This window comes from Cotesia typhae, unplaced genomic scaffold (assembly GCF_013202065.1).
Source record: "Cotesia typhae breed Kobodo isofemale line unplaced genomic scaffold, CoteBio_Ctyphae contig_5, whole genome shotgun sequence".
NCBI classification, from domain to species: Eukaryota; Metazoa; Arthropoda; class Insecta; order Hymenoptera; family Braconidae; genus Cotesia; species Cotesia typhae.
In genome coordinates this window covers 7209696-7233940 of record NW_027423757.1, presented here as the reverse complement: position 1 = coordinate 7233940, position 24245 = coordinate 7209696, and the positions used below count along the sequence as shown (strand labels likewise).

The 24245-nt window shown below is 30.1% G+C and overlaps 6 protein-coding genes across 14 annotated transcripts in view; 3 read left to right on the top strand and 3 right to left on the bottom strand.

The window, feature by feature from the left end:
- Jdp (DnaJ domain-containing protein) overlaps window positions 1-5413 on the bottom strand; it is a 56173-nt gene extending 50760 nt beyond the window's left edge. The window contains exon 1 of the mRNA XM_074247716.1: window positions 4949-5413. The gene's annotated coding sequence lies outside the window, so the exon portion shown is untranslated. The remainder of the gene's footprint in view (window positions 1-4948) is intronic.
- On the bottom strand, window positions 909-2677 carry LOC141531431 (uncharacterized). 4 transcript variants are annotated; one of them, XM_074249259.1, is made up of 6 exons: window positions 2320-2677; window positions 2089-2232; window positions 1831-2018; window positions 1426-1697; window positions 1274-1346; window positions 909-1142 (listed from the first exon to the last, which is right to left on the bottom strand). In XM_074249259.1, the coding sequence occupies exons 2-6, from the start codon at window positions 2118-2120 to the stop codon at window positions 1030-1032; spliced, it is 678 nt and encodes a 225-aa protein (XP_074105360.1). In that variant the 5' UTR covers window positions 2121-2232; window positions 2320-2677; the 3' UTR covers window positions 909-1029. The 4 variants fall into 4 exon arrangements, with proteins under 4 accessions (XP_074105360.1, XP_074105357.1, XP_074105361.1 ...); XM_074249256.1 differs by having other exon boundaries at window positions 1831-2037; window positions 2119-2232; window positions 2320-2675; XM_074249260.1 differs by having other exon boundaries at window positions 1831-2037; window positions 2188-2232; window positions 2320-2670.
- Window positions 2949-4707, top strand: LOC141531432 (receptor-binding cancer antigen expressed on SiSo cells). Its single transcript, XM_074249262.1, has 4 exons — window positions 2949-3376; window positions 3469-3621; window positions 3850-3963; window positions 4042-4707. The coding sequence occupies exons 1-4, from the start codon at window positions 3212-3214 to the stop codon at window positions 4231-4233; spliced, it is 624 nt and encodes a 207-aa protein (XP_074105363.1). The 5' UTR covers window positions 2949-3211; the 3' UTR covers window positions 4234-4707.
- Window positions 5414-6508: 1095 nt separating the features above from the next.
- Window positions 6509-9268, top strand: Mof (males absent on the first). Its single transcript, XM_074247402.1, has 7 exons — window positions 6509-7025; window positions 7330-7589; window positions 7675-7765; window positions 7843-7970; window positions 8063-8293; window positions 8371-8615; window positions 8709-9268. The coding sequence occupies exons 1-7, from the start codon at window positions 6833-6835 to the stop codon at window positions 8926-8928; spliced, it is 1368 nt and encodes a 455-aa protein (XP_074103503.1). The 5' UTR covers window positions 6509-6832; the 3' UTR covers window positions 8929-9268.
- A 245-nt stretch (window positions 9269-9513) lies between these two features.
- Asx (transcriptional regulator additional sex combs) lies at window positions 9514-15711 on the top strand. 2 transcript variants are annotated; one of them, XM_074247380.1, is made up of 8 exons: window positions 9514-10466; window positions 10563-10819; window positions 10891-12093; window positions 12547-12837; window positions 12914-13795; window positions 13893-14135; window positions 14295-14577; window positions 15235-15711. In XM_074247380.1, the coding sequence occupies exons 1-8, from the start codon at window positions 10178-10180 to the stop codon at window positions 15276-15278; spliced, it is 3492 nt and encodes a 1163-aa protein (XP_074103481.1). In that variant the 5' UTR covers window positions 9514-10177; the 3' UTR covers window positions 15279-15711. The 2 variants fall into 2 exon arrangements, with proteins under 2 accessions (XP_074103481.1, XP_074103480.1); XM_074247379.1 differs by having other exon boundaries at window positions 9516-10466; window positions 14295-15711.
- Window positions 15712-16011: 300 nt separating this feature from the next.
- On the bottom strand, window positions 16012-24135 carry Spir (spire type actin nucleation factor). Of its 5 annotated transcripts, none has more exons than XM_074247384.1 (15): window positions 23845-24135; window positions 23362-23728; window positions 23231-23268; window positions 23040-23163; window positions 22812-22948; window positions 22497-22718; window positions 22339-22368; window positions 21883-22146; window positions 21667-21793; window positions 20487-20672; window positions 20143-20228; window positions 19496-20047; window positions 19160-19408; window positions 18768-19054; window positions 16012-18629 (listed from the first exon to the last, which is right to left on the bottom strand). In XM_074247384.1, exons 2-15 carry the CDS (start codon window positions 23624-23626, stop codon window positions 18386-18388), a joined length of 2811 nt encoding a protein of 936 aa, XP_074103485.1. In that variant the 5' UTR covers window positions 23627-23728; window positions 23845-24135; the 3' UTR covers window positions 16012-18385. The 5 variants fall into 5 exon arrangements, with proteins under 5 accessions (XP_074103485.1, XP_074103482.1, XP_074103484.1 ...); XM_074247381.1 differs by having other exon boundaries at window positions 20457-20672; window positions 23845-24134; XM_074247383.1 differs by having other exon boundaries at window positions 20457-20642; window positions 23845-24133.
- Window positions 24136-24245: the final 110 nt, after the last annotated feature.

Genomic DNA, 24245 nt, shown 5'->3' with positions numbered 1-24245 from the left:
ATTTAGTTTTAGTTGGGCCTGACCATACTAAGGGATTTGAGCCTGAACAAATACCCTAATAGAATTTTAAACTTTGTCGAGATCCGAAATAGAAGTTTTCGATAACAAAATAAATGTATATATAAACAATAGTTTAAATAAAATAAAAGTAAATGATAAAAGAAAAAAATAAAAAGGAATGTTATGATAATTCTAGTATCAACAGAAAAAAAATATATATATATATGTTGATAATTTAAGGAACAAAATTTAATAACTATAATTTAAGTTTAAACAAAAAAAAATAAATAAATGTTTTCTTTTATTTTCGAATAAAATAACGACTTAAATAAAAAGAAAAATTTAGATCTAAAAAACTAATGACAATTTGTAATCTATGCACAAATTAATTTTTATCTAACTAATTTAATATAAAAATTTGGTCACAGTAAATAATTTAATGTAAAATAGTACACATGTACGTCTTTGTCTATGCATAAATGCGCTTACGTATACACAAACACATAGATGTATAATAGAGCATAAGAGTAAAGGAGAAGCGATATTGTACTCTGACCCAAGTAGAGGGGACTCATGCAACATTATAGAAAAATCTAAGAGAGAGGGCAAGGGCTCAAGGAAATAGAAAAATAATTGGACATTATTTCTCCCATCTAGTAAAAATAAGTAACGCCCTAAAATTCGACACCTTTACGATTTTTCAACAAAAATATCTCTCGTTGTCCTGACATCCTAGTATTAACATCGAAAAAGTTTTTATAAGTTTTAATGAAACCACGCGTCAGATTCAAAAAAAAATTGTTAGTAAAGTAAATTTCAATTATGTAACGAAACGGTAACAATGACATTTAAGTAAGTTCTTAATTGAGATTTTTATGTTTGTTTTAATAATTCAAATCTTTGTATGATAATTTTATAATATATTTATTAAATTGAATTCATTTTCTTATATTATAACTTCAACCCCTTCCCATAAAGCTTCAGATCCTTATCTATTACCCTAACGGCTAGGATAAAAATAATTAAATTTTAGTTGCGTTTTCGACGTAACACACTATTTTCCTTTTTAGCTAAAAGTAATTCTTCACAGTAGCTAGTTAGAGTTTTTTGCCGCTTTCGTGGTGGGCTGATAACATCAGCATCTAAAATCATACAAAATATTTTTATAAATAATGTTAACAGTTTAAGGAATATGAGGGAGTAAATTATAATTAATTTCCTCGGAATATTATATCAGTAAAAATTATTTCACAAAATCAAATTTTGTAAATACCCATTTCGTTGGTAGTATTTGATCCAGCAGTAGACAAGGGTTTTACCCACGGCTGCTCGCCAAACACTTCTTCCTTTCCTTAAAATTAACATGAGTAAAATATTTGTAAAAATTTGAAAAAGCATGAAAAAATAATTAGTCTTCACTATTACATCGTAGAAATTCCAAGTTATAGGTGCATTCCCAGAGCTTTTTTGACTATCTTTTAAACTTTTATAACGGCGCTTCAGTGTTTCCCATTTAGTTTTACATTTTTCCGCAGCAATAGGCGGCAAATTCTGCTGACTGAGGGTTTCGTTGATTTTCGTTGCAATTTTGACCCAAACATCGCCATTGGTAATATTTGCATCAAGAAATTCAAGCTGGTGTTCCTTATATACCTCAATAAGGAGTAGAACTTCATTTTTACTCCAATTCTTGACATCTTAAATTTGATGATAATTATACAAAAATTTTATGAGATTAATGTTGATACATTTTAAAAATATAATTGTTCAGCTTTCATAATTGCTTAACTGGACATTTCTTATTGTCATCTATGTCATTTCTCTGTTTACCCGATGACTTTGTAGCTTTCGGTTTATTAAGAGTTTTTCCAGCCGTTGACTTCGTCTGAGAAGTATCAAAAGATGTTGAAGGTCTGTCGGTAAATGTTGCTGTGCCTGACGAGCCGGCTTCTGACGGAAGTTTATTTTCTTTTCCTATTTCTTTTGAATCATACATTTGGTAGTATGTCGGTATGGGACTATCAAATACAAAACAATCTGTAGATCGATTAATTACAATATTAAAAAATTATTCCATAGAAAATATACCGGATTTGTAAATACATTAGAGATATTGACATTGATTATACATGATAATCATTAGTAAATTATCTTTCAGTAATATTCTAATAAATTTCATATTTTTACTTTAATTTTTACAAAATTCCAAAAGTTTAGTAGCAAACATCGTATCTGCAAAATAATAACGAAAAATTAAAATGAAAAAAAAATAAGGTTATGTTACGCTTAAAATAGAGATCGATACGATGACAAATTTACCTGTCTTTGCACGATCAAAAATTTCCTGAGTAACTTTCAGCTCGTATTGAGTATTTTCAATACAGTCTAATAAAGTTAATTTTAGCAATTCTTCCATTGTTTCGTTTATCAATCCAAATTAATTACAAAACTCTGTGATTTAACTGCTGGTATTGTTTATAAAACGTTAGGCACTTTAAATAGTTTTGACTGATCACGTGATCAAACTACTGCGAGTACCTTACCTCAAAAAAGCCAGTACTCGCAGCAGAATATGGCGGCGATTTATGACGTCATATATTTCCCTAGGATACTGCGGCAGTATACTGGCAGTCAATTACGGAACGAATTTTTCTATAGTAATAGCACTGTGCAGTGCTCGCAGTGCATATCGGAACATACCCTTTTATTACTGAAAATACTTGAAATGTATTTTCTATGTCTATTTATTTTTTTGTTTTCTTCTCTGTGGTAAAATAAAGAAATTGATTGATATTTTATTTATAAAATTCATAAATTAATTAAATATGTTACATTATTAATACAATAACTTGTAATTAGTTTCTTTAAAATAAATAATTCAAACAAAACGCGGATAAAATCTCGATGGTTATCAGCAATCGATACATTCCGTCAAGGTAAAAGGAAAAAAATATAACGAGAGTAAAGTCGAATCAGAACATCGATTTAAATAGACGAATAAAAACAAAACCTTGCAATAGTTTTGGAATAATGTAATAAAATTAAAAGTAATCGGAACTTAAACTCGTTCTTATTATTATTTCTTAATTTATCATTTCGTATGAGTAAATTTTAAATGTCAGTTTATTGTTGACGTATTGGCCCATTTATCCACGTCAAAGTGCTAGAGAGGTTAAGACACATTGGATACCGTGTATGAAAATTCACGGTGATGGCTATGGAATTTTTAGTTAATCGGTTGAAAGCACTTTTTATATTTTTATTGAGTATTTTTAAACGTGCCTTATGTTGTCTCAGACGGAGAAGAAGATCTTCGTGCGATTCTATTCCGCTGTCAGCTGTTGGTGTTATACCTAATTCTCTTAATAACAAAGTGGTACGTTTCCTTCTATCTCGTTTTTTTTTTTTTTTTTTAAATTAAATTGCAAGTTAATTATGCAATGGAATAGTAATTATTTTTAATTGCAGGAACAAGAAAATTGGGAGCAATGGGATGAAAATCCTGTGGTTGTTGTGTCAAATAAACCATGTAATACCGTTCAGAGTAAAATAGAACAGTACCGTCAACAAATTGCTAAAGTTCCTGAAGCTGGGGAAGAAACTCAAATTGATTTCTTTCAAGTATATTTATTTATGATTGTTAATTAGATGAATAATAGTTTTTTTATTGAAATTATAGAATATAAATTCACGGCAAGTAATTGACGAAATTATTTTCTTATAAATTTCATTTTTTTTAACAAGACCTATGTATTATTTTTAATATGCAATTGATAAAAATTAAACTTGGATTAAAAAACAAGATATCAAATCAAAATTGTTGTTTAAAGAACAAATAAACTGTTTCAGGACATGACACCAAAAATAACCAAGCAAAAGAAAATACTTCTTAGAGATCCAAAGACTGAAGAAACTTCTATGAATTTATCTAAGTTTGCTATTGCTTCTGAAAGAGTACCGACTGTAAGTTACTGTCTACTAGATTTCAATAACTAAAAAACTAGAATAATTTTAATAATTTAATTACTATGTCAATTTTAGAATGAGCTTGAGACATGGGACGAAAACGCAACTGGATGGGAAGAAGAAACTGTCGAAGAATTTGGCGACCCAACAGAAGAAATTCGCGAGCAAAGACGACGTGAACGTGAAAGAAGATTGTATGAGCAGCATCAAAGGCGTATGGACTACAATTTCCGACCTCCACCATTAGGCGAAAAAATAAACTCCTGATTGGAGACGAGGAACTGCAAATCAAAGTGCACAAAATTGACTTGATGAAATGTCAAAGTTATTACCACGTATTACGTAACTAAATTTTTATTCAAGTATGAATTTATTTTGAGTGTGAAACAAGTATGGAAAAATTTATCAAGTCGCATTGTTACTTTTAATGAATTGCATTTGATGAATTTCTTACTATTAATATAACTGATACTGAAAATAGCAGAGACAATAATTGGCTTAGTTTTTAAATAAGTTGAATGATGAGAAAAAAATTTCCAATTAGTGTGCATTTTAATAAATTCTTCTAATATATTATTCGTTTATTTTGAAAAAATTCCAATCAAATGTCTGCTACTTTCATTATTATAAAATTGTATAATTTTTGTTGCTTTTTTATTAAGATTATTTGTAATTTATATTTGTACATAAATTACGGTATTTAATAATTATACTGATAATTATTTAGTGAAGAAAATTTTTATTTAAAAATAAATTTATAAAGTATTCCCGTATTATTTAAATATAAGAATAATTACTCTAGTATTTTTAAGAATAAAATTATCTAAATTGAATAAATAAATTATATAACAAAACTGGATGTAGGTAATTTAATTTTTTTATCCTTCAACTTAAAGTTGACGATTACTCGTGAAGTTAACTTAGTGTCAATGTATAATCGCGCGCGATTTAAATTACTATTTATAATATTTATTTCACTTACCTTAAAGATTCTGCTCGATAAATTGTTGAGTTCTTGATATCATCCGATTGGAAAATTTTTATGTATTTTACAAGTACTTTTCACTTTTAACTGACTCAATACTAACACTAAACTTAACAACACACTATAGTTTATAAAATATCAACATCAACATAACTATTCATCAACTTTTGCTAGAATAATACTCACTGACACATATGAACACTTTTCACCAAACACACATCACTGACATCAAATTTCAGTACAACTGTAAACAAAATACTTAAAAACAAATATTCAGATTCACAGAAGCAGACTGCAAGAATGATGAGCCAACATTAAGCTGCAACCGACTCTTCTACCGCGACAAGTTAACTGACATAATATTTATTGTTAATTAATAAATTGTAATAATTTTTACCAACGAACGTTATTATTTAGCTAATAAAAAAGTTATTCGAACAAAAATGAAAAATTTCAACAGTATAAAAACCGAAAATATCAAAAAATTACTCCAGCTGTCAACTATTCTGTCAATTCCCGGCTTTTTGTACCGCGTAAATGAAAAATGGCGTCACTAATTCTCTAGATGCGCAATAGCAATGCGCAGAAACGTTCAAAAAATATTTAGAAAAATTTCAAAATAAAGATTTAATATTAACAGCAACAAATTAAAAAAGAAAATAACGAAAACTTTTTTTTTAAATAAAAATTGTTGCTTTACTAAGATTTTTCTATATTTTTATTTATTAAATAATTATTTATAGGAGTCTAAACACTCTCATTCGCTCTTTAGTTCAAAATTCTTAGAATTACATACTTTCAATATTACTTACCGGTAAGAAAAACTTATATTTTAACAATTAAACCGCTAGATGGTATTATATGCTCGATTACGAACTTGCATAGTTATTATTATGATGATAACAATAATAATAACAACAATTATTGTTGTTATTGTTATTGTCATTATTATTATTGTTCTTAAATTAAATATTACAAACTATACTAAAAAGATAAAGCTATAAGATGTACACATAAATGTTACCAACTGTTGGCGTAAAGCCATTCCATCTCCACCCTGATAGCCAGCGCTTTCTCAGTAAGTGTTGACTTCCAGCAGTTACGGTTAATTTATACATCAAGTTGGCGGTAATTCTTCTCTCAACAACACTTGTAAGCAAATTGACGGAAATCTACGGCCACAACTTGAATACAAGTTAACAATCAAACTTGTAGTTAAATTTCCTTTCAACTTGACTACAATTTGAAGGAAATACTTGTACAGCAAGTTTTGACGTCTATTTGCAGAGTAAGTTATAGGTAACTAATAGGTAATCGCTCGCTTTGCCAACTCTTTCCGTCAAGTTTGCTTCAAATTGCGGACGTAGAATGACAGTAAGTTATAGGTAAGGTGGCTATCAGGGTAGTTTTAATCATAAGAATTACTTGGAGTTTCGTACATCAACCCTGATAGCCACCTTACCTGTAACTTACTGTCAAACTACGTCCGTAATTTGAAGCTAACTTGACGGAAAGAGTTGGTAAAGCAAGCGATCAACTATTAGTTACCTATAACTTACTCTGCAAACAGACGTCAAGACTTGCTGTACAAGTATTTCTGTCAAATTGTAATAAAGTTGAAAGGAAATTTAACTACAAGTTTGATTGTTAATTTGTATTCAAGTTTCGGCCGTAGATTTCCGTCAATTTGCTTACAACTGTTGTCATGTAAAAAATTACCGCTAACTCGATGTCAAGTTAACCGTAACTGCTAGAAGCCAACTACTTACTGAGAAAGCGCTGGCTATCAGGGAAACGTTTTACAATAAAAATTAAACGCAAGCTATAGATACTCAAGGCGCATTTTCCCACTGAACCGCGTTTGATTATTATTATTCCAAAATGGCGGATATGGAGCTACGAGGCAAGGAGAGTACCGTTGTGAGTGCTAAGGAAATAATGGTGAAGCAAGAAAAACGTGAAAATCCAATCACTAATGGAGGAAAAGAGTCTGGTGACGACGCTGATAGCTCGGAAGAAGTGCGTTTGGACGTCGGCGAACACTATCTTGTGCGAAGATCCGATGACTCTTGGCGTGAGTAACACGCTTGTTATCATCACGCTCTATGACACTATTCAATTACTCCACTCTAGAATGTTCTTTGTTATTGCCTACAGCTATTGTTAATATTTATTTTTAACCTTCCTCTATTACTGATAATCACAATTACTTTTTTGTTCTGTCATGTATTGAGTGACGTATAGAATTATTATTTTATAATTAATCGGTAATTTCACCGAGAAACAAGTGAATGTTGGAGAAAAAAATGCGCGGGAAAATTTTGTAAATAATAAAGCAATGATGACATTTGATAAATAATAGACTTTTTTGACAACAGATCCTGCGGAAATAATCCAGAGCCGATACAACGAATTAGAATCGCATTATGAGTATTACGTACATTATGAAGGATACAACAGGAGGCTGGATGAATGGGTACCGAGAGACAGAATCATGTCCAGTAGATTTGATATGAATGACACGAGATGGAAAACTAGCGAACACAATCCTGCGAGTGATTTATTGGCTGATTCATCCGATAGAAAAATCACGAGGAATCAAAAGAGAAGGCACGATGAAATTAATCATATACAAAAAGTAAGTTGTCTAAAAATGATAATTTAATTTTAATTCATATTTGTTATTATTATTCATTGAACTTATATTTATTTTTATTACTCAGACATACGCAGAGATGGATCCTACAACAGCGGCACTTGAGAAAGAACATGAGGCTATCACGAAAGTTAAATATATTGATAAAATTCAAATCGGTATGTACATAAATATTTATAATAAGTAGATTTATTAAAAATACAATAAGCTTACTATTTTAAAAGTTTATCTTTAGGAAAATATGAAATAGACACTTGGTATTTTAGTCCTTATCCGGAAGAATATGGCAAGCAGCCGAAATTATGGATTTGTGAATATTGTCTCAAGTACATGAGACTAGAAAAAACTTATCGTTATCATATGGTAACTTTTTATAATAATAATATAATTTTTATATTAATAATAATAATTTTTATTTTAATGTTATCTTTATTTGAATTTTGTTGATTTTGTAGAGTGAATGCACACACAGACAGCCAGTTGGTAAAGAAATATATCGTAAAGGAACTCTAAGTATTTGGGAAGTCGATGGTAAAGAACACAAAGTTTATTGTCAAAATCTTTGTCTTCTTGCAAAATTATTTTTAGATCATAAAACACTATATTTCGATGTTGAACCGTTTCTTTTTTATATTTTATGTGAAGTTGATAAACATGGAGCTCATTTAGTTGGTTATTTTTCAAAAGTAAGTGATTGAATATTTAAATTTTAATTGTATAAATTTTTATGGCATTAATTAATTTATATTAAATGATTTATTAGGAGAAAGAGTCGCCGGACGGTAATAATGTTGCGTGTATTTTAACATTACCTCCATTTCAAAGACAAGGATATGGTAAACTTTTGATAGCATTCAGTTATGAATTAAGTAGAATTGAACAGACTGTGGGAAGCCCTGAAAAACCTTTAAGTGATCTCGGTAAATTATCGTATCGTAGTTATTGGAGTTGGATCCTGTTAGAAATATTGCGTGATTTTAGAGGAACATTAAGCATTAAAGATCTCAGGTAAATTTAATAAAATTTAATATTGAATATTAAATAATTATTTTTTACTTATTTGTATTTTTATTTAATAAATTCTTAAAATTTTATTTTTAGTAATATGACCAGTATCTCACAAACAGATATAATATCAACCTTACAAAGTATGAATATGGTGAAATATTGGAAAGGTCAACATGTAATTTGTGTGACGCCAAAATTAGTTGAAGAACACATTAAAAGTTCACAATTTAAGAGGCCAAGGCTAACAGTAGACAGTACAGCATTAAGATGGGGTGCTCCACCACGTAAAAACGTCAAACCTGGGAAGAAATGATAGCAAAGCTCATTTTTTAAAAAATACGAGCGAATTTTTATTTAAAAATATTTTAATTCCGTGATTCTAGTACTTTCTCGAATTACTATTTCCTCAAGACGTTTTTTAATTGACACCAATTGATTGCGTCATTTTTATAGACTCTCACAAGCTTTATTATTATTATTACTATAACTATTATCTTGTACAAAATAATTTCGCGTTCAGATTTGAATACGGAATACTATTATATTAAAATACAAATACAAAAATGTAATGATAATTATTCCTACGTTATTGAGAGGAAAATAATTACATATTTTATTTGTCGAAAAAATTAAAATCAACAAATTTTTCAGTATTAGTATGTACTTTTTGCCTTGTGTACCTCATTTTAATAATTAAACAATAAAATAAAAAATATGTATTTGCATGTAAATAGTGCGTTTGTCATCAATTGATCAAACAGGAATCAACTTTGAATTTTTTTAAATTAAAAATTTGAACAATTAATTATTACCAGCAAATCCTCGTCAACATAGAAATTTACCTTGTCGACAGTAGGTTTGGCAGACAATGAAAAAATAAATGAAAAATAATAATATGAGTGTACGCCATGTACTAGTGATTGCTTTGTTATTCATAAATATTACCACAATTTATGATTAAATAATATTGATTATTATTTAACAATTGTAATGAAACAAGTGTTGTTTTTAAAAAAATTACAAATAAAATAACAAATATGTTTGTTAATCAAATTAAGTTCGTGTAAATACACATTTGCAACATGGCCGAACAAAGCAAAATCGCAAGAGAGTTGTGAGTGTTACGCATTGCAGGCCAAGTACTTCCATCAGAAAGTGGACTTTTTGAAAGTAAAAAAACACAATTGTTCTACTGACAGTAATACAAACTAATGTGTAATTGATGATTAGCAAAAAATAATTCGAACTGTTTAAAAATAATTTAAAAGTTCAAAAGGCCTAACTTGCTCAAGGAAGCTAATAATCGCTGATTATCCAAATGTTTTTATTTCTTGTTATGACTGCTATAGGTTTTTCTATGATTTTACTCGATTAAAATTATAAATTATTTTATTTAATTATAAGAGCAAGAATGTTTGTATACGACTGATTTATAGTAAACATCGTCAAGTACTTGCTCGATGACCGGTTTAAATGATAATATTCGTTTTCGTTCAATCGAGATGATCTTGACGGTGTGTGAGTTGTTTAAATTATGATGATTATTTTGTAAATATTGCTAAATGCGTACTATGGATATCGAGGTGGAGACGAGTAAAGTTGATGGAATTGGCGAAACTAATCCCGGTTGTTCCGGGTATTCTGGAATGGTTCATAGTAAAAAAGTCATTAAACATGCCTTGCGTCAACAAGCGAAAAGACGGCGAAAAAATACAACAATTGCATCGGGGAATTCACGAACACTTCCTCGAATCGTTGTTAAACCTCTTGCACCTCCGCCGGCTCCGTCGCCGCCTCCACCAACCAATGATCCACCGCTTTCAATACCTAATATGCAACACTCTATAATAGGTAATTAATTAATTAATTAATTAATTTATTTATTTATTTATTTATTTATTTATTTAACAATTAAAGTATTATTGGATTGAAATTATTATTTTTTAGTCGAAGAGCCAGCTGCAACGATGAGAGAAGTCTTAGCAAGTTTACCAGGATTTAGTCTTAAGTCTAGTAGAAGACGTTCTACAAAAAGACTTTCTGCAGCCGCACAGTTGGAGGCAGGTTTAGTAGACTTAGAGTCCCCAGCTAGTATCCTCGCAAGCACAAGTCTTCGGGCGTTGTTAAACAGGCATACCTTCCAAGGACTTCCTCCGTTGTATCAGAGGAAGCTCGCTCAATTATTGCCTGCTGTCGATAGACAAGTAATGTCAAATAATATTTTTCTACTAAACCATTTCTTCAATTGTGATTTAAAACTTGTTTGCTTTTTTAGGATGCTGCTACTTCTGGATTAAATAACGAATTTTTCGCTCGCGCTTGTTTAGAATGGCGTAAACGACTAGCTGAGGGTGAATTTACGCCTGAAAATCAGCAAAGACTGAAAATGGAAGCGGAAAAGGATAAAAATAAACTCGATCCTTGGAAACTTAAACACTTTGAGCCTATCTGGGGTGAAAAGAGAGAACCTAAATTTAGACTTGGATTGCACTGTATGAATGAACCAAGAACTGGAGGAGCAGTTACAAGGTCGAGTTTACGCCTTAGATTAGAGTCTACCCATGAGCAATATACGCCTGAATTATATCAACGACCTGTTATAACTACCGAAAAAATAGAAGAGACTGATGCTCCGACAAGAATAAATCCACCGGTCCCGGAGACTCCAAGTATTAATTCTGATACGTCACATGAATCTTTATTAAAGGATACTACGATTCCTGAAATAGATAATAGATTGGAGGAGCAACCACCTAGTGATAATATTGTAGAAACAGTAATAACTAATGGAATAATTGAAAAAGAAAGTAATGAGGAAGAATATAAAGAAGAGTTGGAGAAACTCGAAAGTCCTTTAGAAACAGAAATTCCAATGGAAACTAATCAAACAAATATTTCTGAAATTATTGAAGTTGAAATTCAGCCGGAAGAAGAATCTAAGGAACCAGAAATAATACCATCACCAAGTCCTGAGGAAAAAATTCACTTGGAAGAACAAATTATTCAAGTACTAACGCCTGTTGTTACAGAAGAAATTACAGCAGTAGTTACGAGTGTGACACCGACAATGATTGTAACTGAATCAGATTTAGAGCATTCGCAAGAATTCACAGTCGGCGAGCAAATTGAGTGTCAATCTCAGGACGAGTGTGATACAATCACAGAGCTTACAATGAGTTTATCCGAAGTGTCGGAAATCCAAGTAGATGTTGAAGATCATTTCGATGCACAATTTGATACTTCGAGAGCTGACAGTGATAAAATATTTGAGATATCTGAATGTGAAAATGCTGCTGCAGTTGAGAGTATATCAGCTCATGACTCTGTTAAATCTGATAGTCTTATTCTAGAAGATCACGATGTAATAAATGTTCAGATTAACGCAGATACCATTAGCGCTAATTCAGCAGACTCAGAACCTATTCCTGATGCTATGGAAATTGACAGTGAAACACTGCAACGTATTCATGAACTTGAGGTAAAAAAATATTTCATATTTTTTTTTTTTTTTTTTTTCCGTATAATAATAATAATAATAATAATAATAATAATAATAGTTAGATTTTATTTGTATCACTTTTTACATTGAGGGCCAGATTTTCAATCCAGGATAAAATCTTATCCAATTATGAAATAAATCTATATATTTCATATATATAAATTTACTGGCAATAATAATTTTGTCCTGGATTGAAAAACTGGCCATTAGTGTGTTATAAATATTATTACATTTTGTTTTTAAAAATCATTTTTTGTCAGTAAAATTATTTCGAATGAAATAGTAAATTTTTTAATTGTTAGAACAAAAATACGTATTTTTCGTTTCAAGTGCTAACTAACTGTAGTAAAAAATTATGTCTATCAAAGTAATTTTTTTTTCTACTGTTTTGATATCATAGTGAATAATTTAACTGTTTTAATTAACATTTAGGTACGAGGAGAAATGAGAGAAGCGTATGAAGAAATTTCCGGTTGTACGGAAGAAATAATTTATCCTATATTAGAAGGTATGGAAATAGGTTCTAATGGATCAGAAGAAACTGACACACAAGAAGTAACAGAAGCAACAGAAGATATTCGAGAACAGTCTGATATTGTAGAAATTAATGAAGACGAAGAACTTCGTGATGCTAATAACTACGTTTGTTCTGAAATGTTAGAATGTAGCTGGCCTGTAGATACCACTGTAACTAACAACAATACTACTATTGATGATAATTCGGTTAGTATATTTTAATTTTTCGATTAAATTTCTTGAAATAGGTTATTTATAAATTTTTAAATTATTTTTTTTTTAGTCACATGAAGATCTTCAGGTGCCCTGGCCTTTGGTTGCAGCTGCTTTGGATGGCTCTGTTGCCGCAAATATTACAGTGACGACACAAGATGAGTGCAACGATACATCAACAACAACCGACTCAACAACATCAAATCAGCAAGTTCAAGTTCAGCAGCAGCAGCAGCAACAACAGCAATCACCATTTGTTAATGAAACTTCAACTGAGTCAGTCAACTGCATATCTTTGCCAGTTGTCCAAAGTACACCCTTCCAGTCTGATGGAATGACAATAAGTGCCCCGGTCACTAGTTGTCTCTTAAAAAATGTTCAAACATCACAAAGTCCGCCCATTATTGCTTTTCCAACTCTGCAACCCATACGATTTGTTCCTACGCGATTACATACAAGCCACGATAATACTCCAACGACGACGTTGACGAGTACATTACCAACACGAATCTCAACCCAACAACATAGTCAAACTACCCACCATGTTAATGTCGCTCGCTCAACGGAAGAAATTGTTCAACTGGCCCAAAATAACATGGCTCGTGTTAATCCAACTAATAATATTAATATCAGAAGCAATTCAATTCAACCACATCAGCATGTTCAAGCAACAGCTAGTGTTACCACTGCGGGACATCCACAAAGTGCAATAGTAGTTCAACATCATACTCCGATTCCAGTAACTCAATCCCGGCCGATTGTTGCAAATATGCAACCACAGCAATTCACAAACACTAATGTTACTGCCAGATCGGCACGTTCTTCAGGCCCAGGGAGCTATCGTGGTTCAAGAAATGGTAACAAAGAACAAAGCAGTAGTAGATCAAGAAGCTCGACTAAGGAACCGCCTGGAGCTGTTAATTTAGAACGAAGTTATCAAATTTGTCAAGCGGTTAGTTTTAAATAAAATCTGTTAATTCATTACTAATAATTATAAATAATTATTCTATCTTTTAATAATTTACCTTTTTTTTTAATTTTTTATCCAGGTTATTCAAAGTTCACCGAATAGAGATCAATTGAAAGCTCACCTAAAACCACCACCCAGTTTGCTTGCTCGTGGAGACGGTGCATTTACCACAAACAAATCTGGTGGTCGCACAATAACAACTGTTAAAACACAAAAATCACATCAAACATCACATCAACATCAAAAACATAGTCAAAATAAAACTCAAGCTGTAATGCTGAGACAAGTGTTTGCAACAGCGCGTCAGCCAGCGCCTATTGAGGTTTGTATAGCCTATTATAAATAATATTATTATTTAAAAGTTTTTTACTAATGCGCAAAGATTTTAAAGATGAACTCAGGTAAATTCGTAACATGAGAGTATATTATTATTAAATTGCATCAAAGTTAAACAAAAAAACTGATTATTATTCTTTTTCAGGTGACAGAAAATAGCAATACTACAGTCGCACAACTTGGTACTAACGGTGCTGGTAATTTCGGGCAATACATCTTGGTGCAAAGAACTGGAGTAAGTGATGGGGCACCACGTGCTTCATCAGCTCCACCTTTGCCGCCTCAAATCGCCGGAATCGGTGTGGGAGTTCATTTAGTACGAGGTCGACCTGCGAGTGCTGGTGAAGGATCACATCAAGCTGTCACGCTGAAAGCGAGAGGAACCTCTGACGGTAGAGGTAACGGAGGAGCTGAGCCGGGTGCACCAGGTATAATTATGGGTGGTGATCCTCCACCTCCTTGTGAGTGTAGTATCCGCGGTGCCATGGTTATTTGTCGTCAGTGTGGAGCATTTTGTCATGACGATTGTATCGGACCTCAACGTATTTGTGCGACGTGTCTCATACGCTAATGTTAAAAATGCAAATTAAGATGAACTTGATATTTGTATGAAAAACTTGAAATCATGTGAAGTCATGAGATTTCGTGTTATATCCATGACGTGATACTAAAAGTCTTTATTTACGATAAAAAGCGAGAGTGAAAAATTAAAAAGAATAAAGTTAAAAATAAGCTCATGTATCGTATATCGTCGCATTTGCAATTAAGTTATTTTTCTTACTCATAAAAGTCTTATCTATATTTTTTTTAATAATTCGTATAGTGTACTTGTTTCTTCAATCTTGCTATAAAAATTTTTTTTAAATAAATTACATGCGGCTTCTTTTTGCATAAACTATATATTATAAAAAAATTTAGATGTAATTTTATTTTTAGTTTTAAAAATTGTATAAAAAAAACCAGCTCATTTTTCTAATTATCAGCTAAGTTATACTTGTTCTACAGTTAAATTATAAATTAAAATGTTAAATTAATTATTGGTACAAAAAAATATCAATTGTGATGTATATCATTTGTTTTTACAGTACGAACGTCCACAATGGAGCTTGCTTTGATCTATGCTGTTTAATTAATAAATAAAATACCGAAGTTAAAGGTGCAGATGTCTAAAAAAAAAAAAAAAAATAAATAAATAAAAAATCAATAGATTTTTTGTTTTCCTCTTGTACGTTCAGTATGCGTCAAAGCTCAACATTGAAAAAATGTAGAAAATGAATGCATTAAACAAAATTATTAAGTAATAAAACAGCTAAAAAATAAAATGTTTTCATCACAAAATAATGAAATTTGATGACGAGATTTGAAGGCACAGTGTATATAACTCTCATCTCGTTTTTGATATTCTACTCATTTTAAAATCAATGCAAGATTGTTCATAAAAATAAAATAAAAACTACACAAGCATACACATCTAAAACAAAACGGTGAATAGTACAACAACGTACACAATTGTAAAATGTATGCCTAGAAATCAACAAATTAAATACTTAGATTAAAACTAATTTGGATGGTTTATTAATCAATTTAATCAATGTAGTCTATTTACATTTTTTTTCTATCCTCTTTTTATTGTTTATAATATTTATATTTTTGTTATAATAATACTTCTGTTATTGGAATATTAAGGAGAAATAATTTTATAATTATTATTTAATTGGATATACATATTTTTTTTTTATTATTTATCAATTTTTTTATTTTTTCTTGATGTAGATTGTATTTAACAACGTTTTATAAATTACTCACAACTATTTTATCATTTATCATAAATTGAAAGTTGTGAGTAAATAATTACAAGTTCGTTATTAGATTTTATTCATTTTATTAACTAAAATCAGTGTTTATATTCTTCTCTTATAAATGCACCATTGTGGAAGTATATTTTTTTTTTTGCTGTTATGATAGCTCTTATAATTTCTGTCACAAAACAAAAAGCCTTATTTATTTACCTTACACAATATTTGTTCTAAAAAACATTAATATTAATAATACTAACGAAAGAATATAAAAAAGACAACATATCGTATCATAAAGTCCTCGAGAAGAAATAAAAATTTACAGAATAGATTTCATTTAGAATATTAGTAAAGCCATATAAAATAGAACATAGTACTTGATTAAAATTTTTGCAATTCATCATTGGATCATAAATCAATATTTAAATGATAACAATAATATTCATTTTAATATTTCAATATCGTTTATAAATAATATAAATAAACTAATCTAAAATACTTTTCGGATTAATATTCAAGTTCAGAAGACAGAATAAATTTTATCCTAAAAAAATTACAAAAATTTTAAGAATTTATCAAACAAAAATTTTTCATAATTTTTATTTTTATTATTTACCTTTATTGTTCGAGAGCATTTAGAATTTAAACATTTTATACATTAACATTATAAAGTATATTTTTATTGAGTGATTACAGACTTTTCCGAAAGTTATAATTTGAATTTTAACAATTTTCGTCAAGTAACAAGATTAATGTGGAGAAGAAAAACTATTAAATTAGCATAATTTAATTTTTATTAATACAATTTCGAATAAGTTTTTAAAATTGATATTCAACAATTAAGACAAAAAGATAATTTTCGGTCATTTTTATCATAATAAATATGAGCAATAATTTTAAATAATCAATACAAAGAATAAATAGTAATTAAATTAATTTATGAATTTATATAAATATTGGAATGCTAAAAAATACGATAAAATTGAAGGTCCGCTAATTTCTTATAGATTACAATTAAATTACGTTTGACTTTATTTTCGTTTTTTTTTTTTTTTTTATCATTAATTAAAAATTTATTCATATAACAAATAAAAAATATTTCATATCAACTCATTAATTAAATTAATTTGTGACATCGTCGTATATTGGTCTCAGACAGCAAGGAAAATGTCAGTTGCACTTGAACATACATCATACATGGTAGTTATATCTTTCAACGGAATAATATTTTAATATTCATACATCACTTTTTCTATTTTCATTAATAATTTAATTCTTACCAACTAATATATTAAATTGATTTTTTTTATATTTATTTATGTAATTAGTATTAATATGAATTCATCTTTGATGTCCCGCTTTTAATTTTTACTCAACTTTTTTCAGTCAACGGCGATATAAATTAATAAATAATACGTAGGGGGGGCCAGCCCGTATTTTAAGAAAAAAAAAATTATTACAGTAGCATACTATGATATTTATATATTATTAACTGGATTTCGATGGAAACAAGGTTGCTAATTTCAATCATTTGCTTATTATACATTCATCGAACAAAATCATGTCAACATCGTCGAAACGAAAAAATATTTAATAGTTTTCATAGCGTGAAACTAAGTCATCATATGATAATGTTTACTTCAATTACTTACATATATTTTAACGATCAACATTAAATACTTGCATACAGATACCGAGTCAAAGGAGTAATTGGCAAGAGTCGAGCATTTGTAATCATAATTACAAGCATATAGTTTCATTTTCTTTAACAGAACAAAAAATTAAGCAACAATACTTTTTTTTTTTTTATTGTTGTTAACTTATTTTCTCAGAGTTACTTTTAATTAAACTTAATCTCTTTTATTTCTCCAGCATTTATGTACATGCATTCTATGCTTCTAGTTTTTATAATCATTTATTTACTTTTCTTTACTCAATTAGTCAATTGTATATTATAAACTGTCATCCATTTTTTCCTAAAAATGAATTTATAATATACCGAGTAATAATAGTATATATCATGAGAATTGACTTATTTAATCAAGTTGTACTCTATTTGTCGTTAATTATTTTTTTGTTTGACACTTTCACTATATACCAATTAGGCCACGAGTTTATCACCGTTGAATTGCGGCAATAATTTAACAAATGTGTTATTCACCACATTTGTATAATTAATTATCCAGTCTACTAAATATAATAATCCTCCTTGATAATTTTTTTTGTTTGTTTTTAAGAAAAAATACTACACGCTGATAAATATTTGATACTTTGGGCCCCGATAAATATATATATGTATATATATATCTACAATAATATCGCCATCATTCGTTTTTTTTAACACGCTTTTTTTTCTCTCTTGCTCTTGTTTCGAACTACATTAACACATCTATCTATGTAATCTACAGCAATGGGTTCAATTTAATCATTTAATATGAATTTAAATATATGCTGGTGAAAGATTGAGAGTCAAACGTGATATAACATTGTTGCGTATTGTCGCTCGGGTACTACGTGAACTTTTAATAATCTGAATTACCATAATACGACAGTCATGACAAACAACCATTGATACACCTCGAAGCCGTTCTGCTACAAGAGGCTCATTTCCAATACCTGGACCAAGACTGCCGATAGCACTATTACTCATACGACTTGGACTACCGCCAACTTTGGGATACCTACTGCTCGTAAAAATGTTATTAGTAAAAATATAAATATATATATATATATATATATATATATATATATATATATATATATATATATATATATATATATACTATTACTATTAGTGAATTAATTAAAAAACTGCAACATACCTCCTATCTAAAAGATCGTCTCGTCGACCTAAAAATGTAGGTGTCGAACCAGGAGTAAGATTGTCAGCTGGCGTGCCAGGATTCGGTGTTGACAATGGTGTTCCGTTATTTAAGGCTGGATCATGACGTCGGTGAGCAGGTGATGCTGGAGCAGATCCAACTGCGCCACCAGGTCTTGGCCAAGGGCCTTTAGTAGAATCAGGTTCTGAAGTTAATGGGGAAAGAAGTAATCCAGGCGACAGTAGTACTACAGGTACATGGGCAAAATGTTCTGTTGGGATACGCATCTGCGGGACATATTTGAAATCAATATATTAGTAACTAGAGACTTTAGATTGTGAGCTAGAAGAATACTGATCATAATACTTGATAAATTAAATAAGAATATATACCTTTGAGTAGCACTTGACACAGACTGTTCTTTCACAAAGTCTACATCTTTGTCCCCAGGGACCGAGGATACCAAAGCGTGTTTTCAAGCATAAGAAACACACTCGACGTTTTTCAACGTCTTCTTTTACTCTCCCCTCAACGGGCAATGATTCCAACTCGGCTTTTGTTAAAACACTACGGATGTGAACTATTTCTTCAAGAGTTAACGAAAGTCTTTCATCAAGAAACATATCACCAAGGGATGGTTTCTGTATTTTATAAAGTAAAATTAGTTGCAATACATACTAATGTAACAATACTTTTTAAAAATTTTTTTATTTAAAAATAAAACTCACTCTTTCATTTTCAGATTGTGTATGATGATCATTTTCAGGTTCAACAGTGGTGTGTGATTTCATGAGAATCCTTTCTCTAGTACGAGGACTAATACTTGGACTTACATTTGGACTAGGACTCAAACTCATTCGAATATCGTTTCCGATAACTCCAGCACGCTGACGACTTTGAGGCCGCGAGTGTGGCACTGAACAAGTCCCAGAGAATGCAATCAAAGGTTTTGTGCTACAACGACCAGTATGTTTTCGTGCTGATGCCCGTCTCGATGGACATTGTGTTGCTAAATCATACGATTCCAATTGAGCGTCGCAGAATCGATGATATTCATTTTGGGTCAACCGAAGTTTTCCTGTTTTTCTCCAAGGATTCGCTGAACTTTTATCATATTCATCATCAATGTCACCACTAACATGAGGTTTGCCTCCAAACCATTTAGATTTTTGATATATATCATTTTCATTGTCTGCAGACTCATCATCATCGTTAAATCTAGTCACAGCATATTCATCATCTTCATCATCGTCATCTTCATCATCTTCTTCAATATCAAGCTACAGATTAACAAAAAAAAATTGAAATGATAAAATAGATAACTATAAAAAAAAAAAATAAATAAATAAATAACAATAATAATTTGAATGTTTACTTTAAAATCGACTGGAATGAGTTTTCTCTGTTGTTTTTTTATATCTTGATCTCCAGTTTTTGATTCTACAGTCTCCTGTCCACTATCTGTATTAACAAATAAAATAAACGATTTAATAAAAAATGAACAAACTTTAAAAATGATTAATATAAAACCCACACTTTAGATTTTTATAAGATTATAGATTGACAGATTGATCATGATATGACATGTCAAGAAAATTCATGTGCCAACTGTTTCACAATAGCCAACTACCTCGCATAAAAAATACAAAAATAATGGATGATACATGAGATGACGATGATGATGATTACCTGATCCCCTAATTCGTCTCCTACACTTACGATTCCGAGCCTTAGCCTCAGTAGGCTTACTGAACCGTTGACGGGGCTTCGGAACTGGATGCGACCCTTGACCTTCTGAATGACGCCACTGAGCTGCAACATCCTGAGCTGATTCCTGCTCTTGTACCTGTTCAGCTTGAGCTGGTGGAACTTCACCTAACACAATACGACGTGGTTCACCACCAACTGCCAGCAGCATTGCGTATTTTTACACTAAATCCTCATAGAATATACAAAAACCTTTAGCTCAGATTTTACTTCATTTTGTTTCTTTTAAAGACGATAAATATTTATCACATTTCGATTTTGATCCACAATAAAATATTGGCACTACCTCCATCATATTAATATTCAAATTTTAAATCGACTGTTTCCAATGATAAAATAAAAAAATAAATGACGTAATACGTGTATATAATTTACAATGATGAGTAACTCTTGGTTAAAGGTTTTCGCGGTGACTATTTACAGTGCACGAGGAAATTTATCGGATAGTTTAAAGTCTATATACACGCGCGGGCGCACCTCTACTTTTATTCTCTCTGTTATACGACCATGCGATTATTGATCGTCTTTCACTGACTGGAGGGTTGCTCTCCCTTTTCGTGGTCACCCGGAATTTACTAGGCAAATATGTCAGAGAAATAAAGATGGAGAAGCCCAACAGTTGCGCAAGGTAAGAAACACCTGTTTCAAGTCAACATCTTGAGAACACTCTATATATTAACGAAAATTACATTACATTAATGAATTTTATTATCATAAAACTAAACTAAAGCGTAATCAAAATATTATCTAAAGTCATAAAATTGCTTTCTATACTTTCGTTATTATTGAAAAATATTTATTTCTTGATTAGGTCTTAATTAGTGACATACGGCACTAGTAAAAAAAATTCATGTATAACCGATAATAAATTTAAAGGATTTATAATTCAATGCGCACGAGCCAGTAATGACGTAAGTCAACAGGATGACAATCATGATTATGAATCACTATAAGAAAGCAATAGATAGGTCATAGGGTTAGAGATAAAGGATAATTGAATTTTAAAATAACTTGTAATTTAGTGCTGTGTGTAAAACTTTAGTGGCTACTTTTGAGCAACTAGAGTTAAATCCAATAAACTACTTTCCCCAGTGAGCAAAAGGTTGAAATAATAATCTAATAGATAACTGACCTTTTTTCTCATTCATTTGACGTTCCCGAAAAGATCTCAGAGGTCTAGGTGGTTTTTTAATACTTTCCATCAATAATTCACGCATAGTAGATTGTTTTCTCCTAGGTGGCAATTGTCTTTCAGATGCCTATTGATATTATTAAAACAAATAATTAAATATACGTAATCGTGATAAATAGAATTAAATTGTTAGTTTTAAATAAAAAGTTTACATACTTTTTTTAGTGGAGGTCTGCTTCGAATAAATTCGAGAACTATGGCACGTGCATCTTTTGTCACACGTGGAGAAGGAGCTGGAGTTTTTTTAAGATTATATCTACGCTCTCTAATGTCATTCATGAGAATTTCATAAGGAGTCAATTCAAACTCAGTCCCACGTCCTTTACTGTAAGCACGGCCACGTTTTCCTAAATTCTCTTCAACTTTTTTTAATTTTATTCCACGACGTAGCTCACCAATTACTTGTACCCAAAACCGTGCCTGAAAATTTTAACTATTGTTATAAATTTCTTAAAAAATAAAATAAAAAAAAATGATGTCATACAATTATATTTTTAAAAAATTTCAAAATATAAATATATATAATCATTTTTAAACAAATAACGACCATCTAAACCATGATAGTGTCTAAGTAATTTTCAATATAAATTTAAGTTTGTAGAGATGACATACTTGTATCGCTCGCCAAATCCTAATGTCAGTCTGGGAGAATAAATTTACATGAAAATTACATTTAAGTTAGTCGGTAGAAATTTTTAATTTGATAAAAAAACTGTTTTTCATCAGTAAACATTTTTTTATAAATTATATAAAAATAAAAGACATCTTACCCAATCATCGTAGCCAAGAGTATCTAGCTGCTGACAAGATGCAACAGCCGGTTTTGGCTCCAAATATTTAGGAAAGTGTTTAGGGCTGTCTTGAAATCGTTCAACTGAAACTTGTTCCAGAAATTGCGTTAATTCAAGTGCTTCATGGACAAACGCACGGATGACTGCTCTGTAGTGAACATCGGCTTGCTCTTCAGTTCCCTGCACGTGCTTAATACAGACCTGAATTAAATGAAAAATAAAATTTAAATTAATATTTCCATCCATCACAAGTCTTTTTCTATATTTTATCATAGAAGTTTTTTAAATTATTACTTGAACAATATTTTTCAAACTGTAATAATCCGAGTTGCTAATATATGAACTACTTTCATGTGGATCATCCATTTCTGCTTCAGAATCACGTCCTATTCCTTCATCGTCAGTTTCATGCCGTTCTTCAGGTTCATATTCTGTTTCATAAAAAAAATGAGTAATGAGTAATAAGTTTTTTAATTTTTTTTAATTAAAAATCAAAATAAATCAGACTAATTAAATAAATACCTTCATCACAGGAGGTCATCAAATTAATCAGATCTTTCAAATCCAAGGACAAACGTCTCTCTTCTTTTTGATCTAATCGAAAGTCTAGAGCGTTATAAATTAAAATTCCTAAAGAAAAAATGACCTGAAAATAAAACAAAAATATACAACTGGTTTAAAGTACAAAAAATTAATTTAATTAATTTTCTTACCTTCCTTTCCGATGCAGGCAGAGTATGTGAGTTTACATCTGATTTAACAAATCAAATAAACAAATGAATTTCAAGAAAAATTTATAATAGTCTGTTTACTTGTATCTTTAATTAATAAATAGTTTACTTACTTGTAGGCAAATTCAGTACAACATAACCTTCCTTGTGCAATAAAATTTGATTAAGATGAGTCAATTCTTGAAAATTATTAGGTCCAAGTGTAGCAAGATATTTAGCAGTTTGATGACAAACAGCCCAAGCTTGCTCCTGTCCAATTGGTCCATTAAATGACAGTAAGGTATCTTCAAGATTCAATGTATCATCACAATTTAATTTACAGTTTAAACGACGAGTTCTGGGTTTAGGTACAGGTTTTTTTATTTTTTTTTCATCCATGTTTTTGTATTTTCTACTGATTTTACTTTATCTTATAAATAATCAAAATCTATAAATATTTGATACTCCAATTTTTGTGAGAGTGACTTCACTCCAGATAAACTGTAATTGAACAATATGTATTAAATAATGAGATAAGATTTAAATGATAACGATTAAAATATTTAAAAAGTTGTAAAAAAAAAAAAAAAAAAAAAAAAAACATTTGTTATATTTACCCTAAATTATGATATATTCTCTTAGTTTAACCCATTGACACAGAACAATTCGGATGGCAGTTTGGATGGAATAAAATATTGATAATTATGAAGAATTAATTCAAGACTAATTAAATAAATGTCAACTTTAAAATATCTATGGAAGGAATAGATAAGTATAAATATAACTCGTATTAATGTATAATTAATTTATGATATATTTTATTATTTGATAAAGTAATAAAATCTCTTGCGATACAATTCTCTTTGAAGATCACTACGCTACTGCTACTGTGTGCGATTGTGTGATTACTGCGTTCTTTTCTGCAGGTGAATACAGCTGACGGTGACTACACATGTATATATATATATATATATATATATATATATATATATTCCTTATTACCTCCTATTTTCATTGA

Excerpts from the sequence above, each read along its gene's own strand:
- Asx (XM_074247379.1), top strand. The coding sequence starts at position 10,178 with ATGCGTACTATGGATATCGAGGTGGAGACGAGTAAAGTTGATGGAATT. Across the intron at positions 10,467-10,562 it reads TATGCAACACTCTATAATAG|TCGAAGAGCCAGCTGCAACG; the intron begins GTAATTAATTAA and ends ATTATTTTTTAG. Across the intron at positions 10,820-10,890 it reads TGCCTGCTGTCGATAGACAA|GATGCTGCTACTTCTGGATT; the intron begins GTAATGTCAAAT and ends TTGCTTTTTTAG.
- LOC141531432 (XM_074249262.1), top strand. The coding sequence starts at position 3,212 with ATGGCTATGGAATTTTTAGTTAATCGGTTGAAAGCACTTTTTATATTT. Across the intron at positions 3,622-3,849 it reads CTCAAATTGATTTCTTTCAA|GACATGACACCAAAAATAAC; the intron begins GTATATTTATTT and ends AAACTGTTTCAG. Across the intron at positions 3,964-4,041 it reads CTTCTGAAAGAGTACCGACT|AATGAGCTTGAGACATGGGA; the intron begins GTAAGTTACTGT and ends TGTCAATTTTAG.
- LOC141531431 (XM_074249256.1), bottom strand. The coding sequence starts at position 2,179 with ATGAAATTTATTAGAATATTACTGAAAGATAATTTACTAATGATTATC. Across the intron at positions 2,038-2,118 it reads GATTATCATGTATAATCAAT|ATTGTTTTGTATTTGATAGT; the intron begins GTCAATATCTCT and ends ATCGATCTACAG. Across the intron at positions 1,698-1,830 it reads GAAAGCTACAAAGTCATCGG|ATGTCAAGAATTGGAGTAAA; the intron begins GTAAACAGAGAA and ends ATCAAATTTAAG.
- Spir (XM_074247381.1), bottom strand. The coding sequence starts at position 23,626 with ATGGATGAAAAAAAAATAAAAAAACCTGTACCTAAACCCAGAACTCGT. Across the intron at positions 22,719-22,811 it reads GTTTGAAAAATATTGTTCAA|GTCTGTATTAAGCACGTGCA; the intron begins GTAATAATTTAA and ends CATTTAATTCAG. Across the intron at positions 20,229-20,456 it reads GAGACGAATTAGGGGATCAG|ATAGTGGACAGGAGACTGTA; the intron begins GTAATCATCATC and ends TTGTTAATACAG.
- Mof (XM_074247402.1), top strand. The coding sequence starts at position 6,833 with ATGGCGGATATGGAGCTACGAGGCAAGGAGAGTACCGTTGTGAGTGCT. Across the intron at positions 7,026-7,329 it reads AAGATCCGATGACTCTTGGC|ATCCTGCGGAAATAATCCAG; the intron begins GTGAGTAACACG and ends TTTTGACAACAG. Across the intron at positions 7,971-8,062 it reads AAACTTATCGTTATCATATG|AGTGAATGCACACACAGACA; the intron begins GTAACTTTTTAT and ends TTGATTTTGTAG.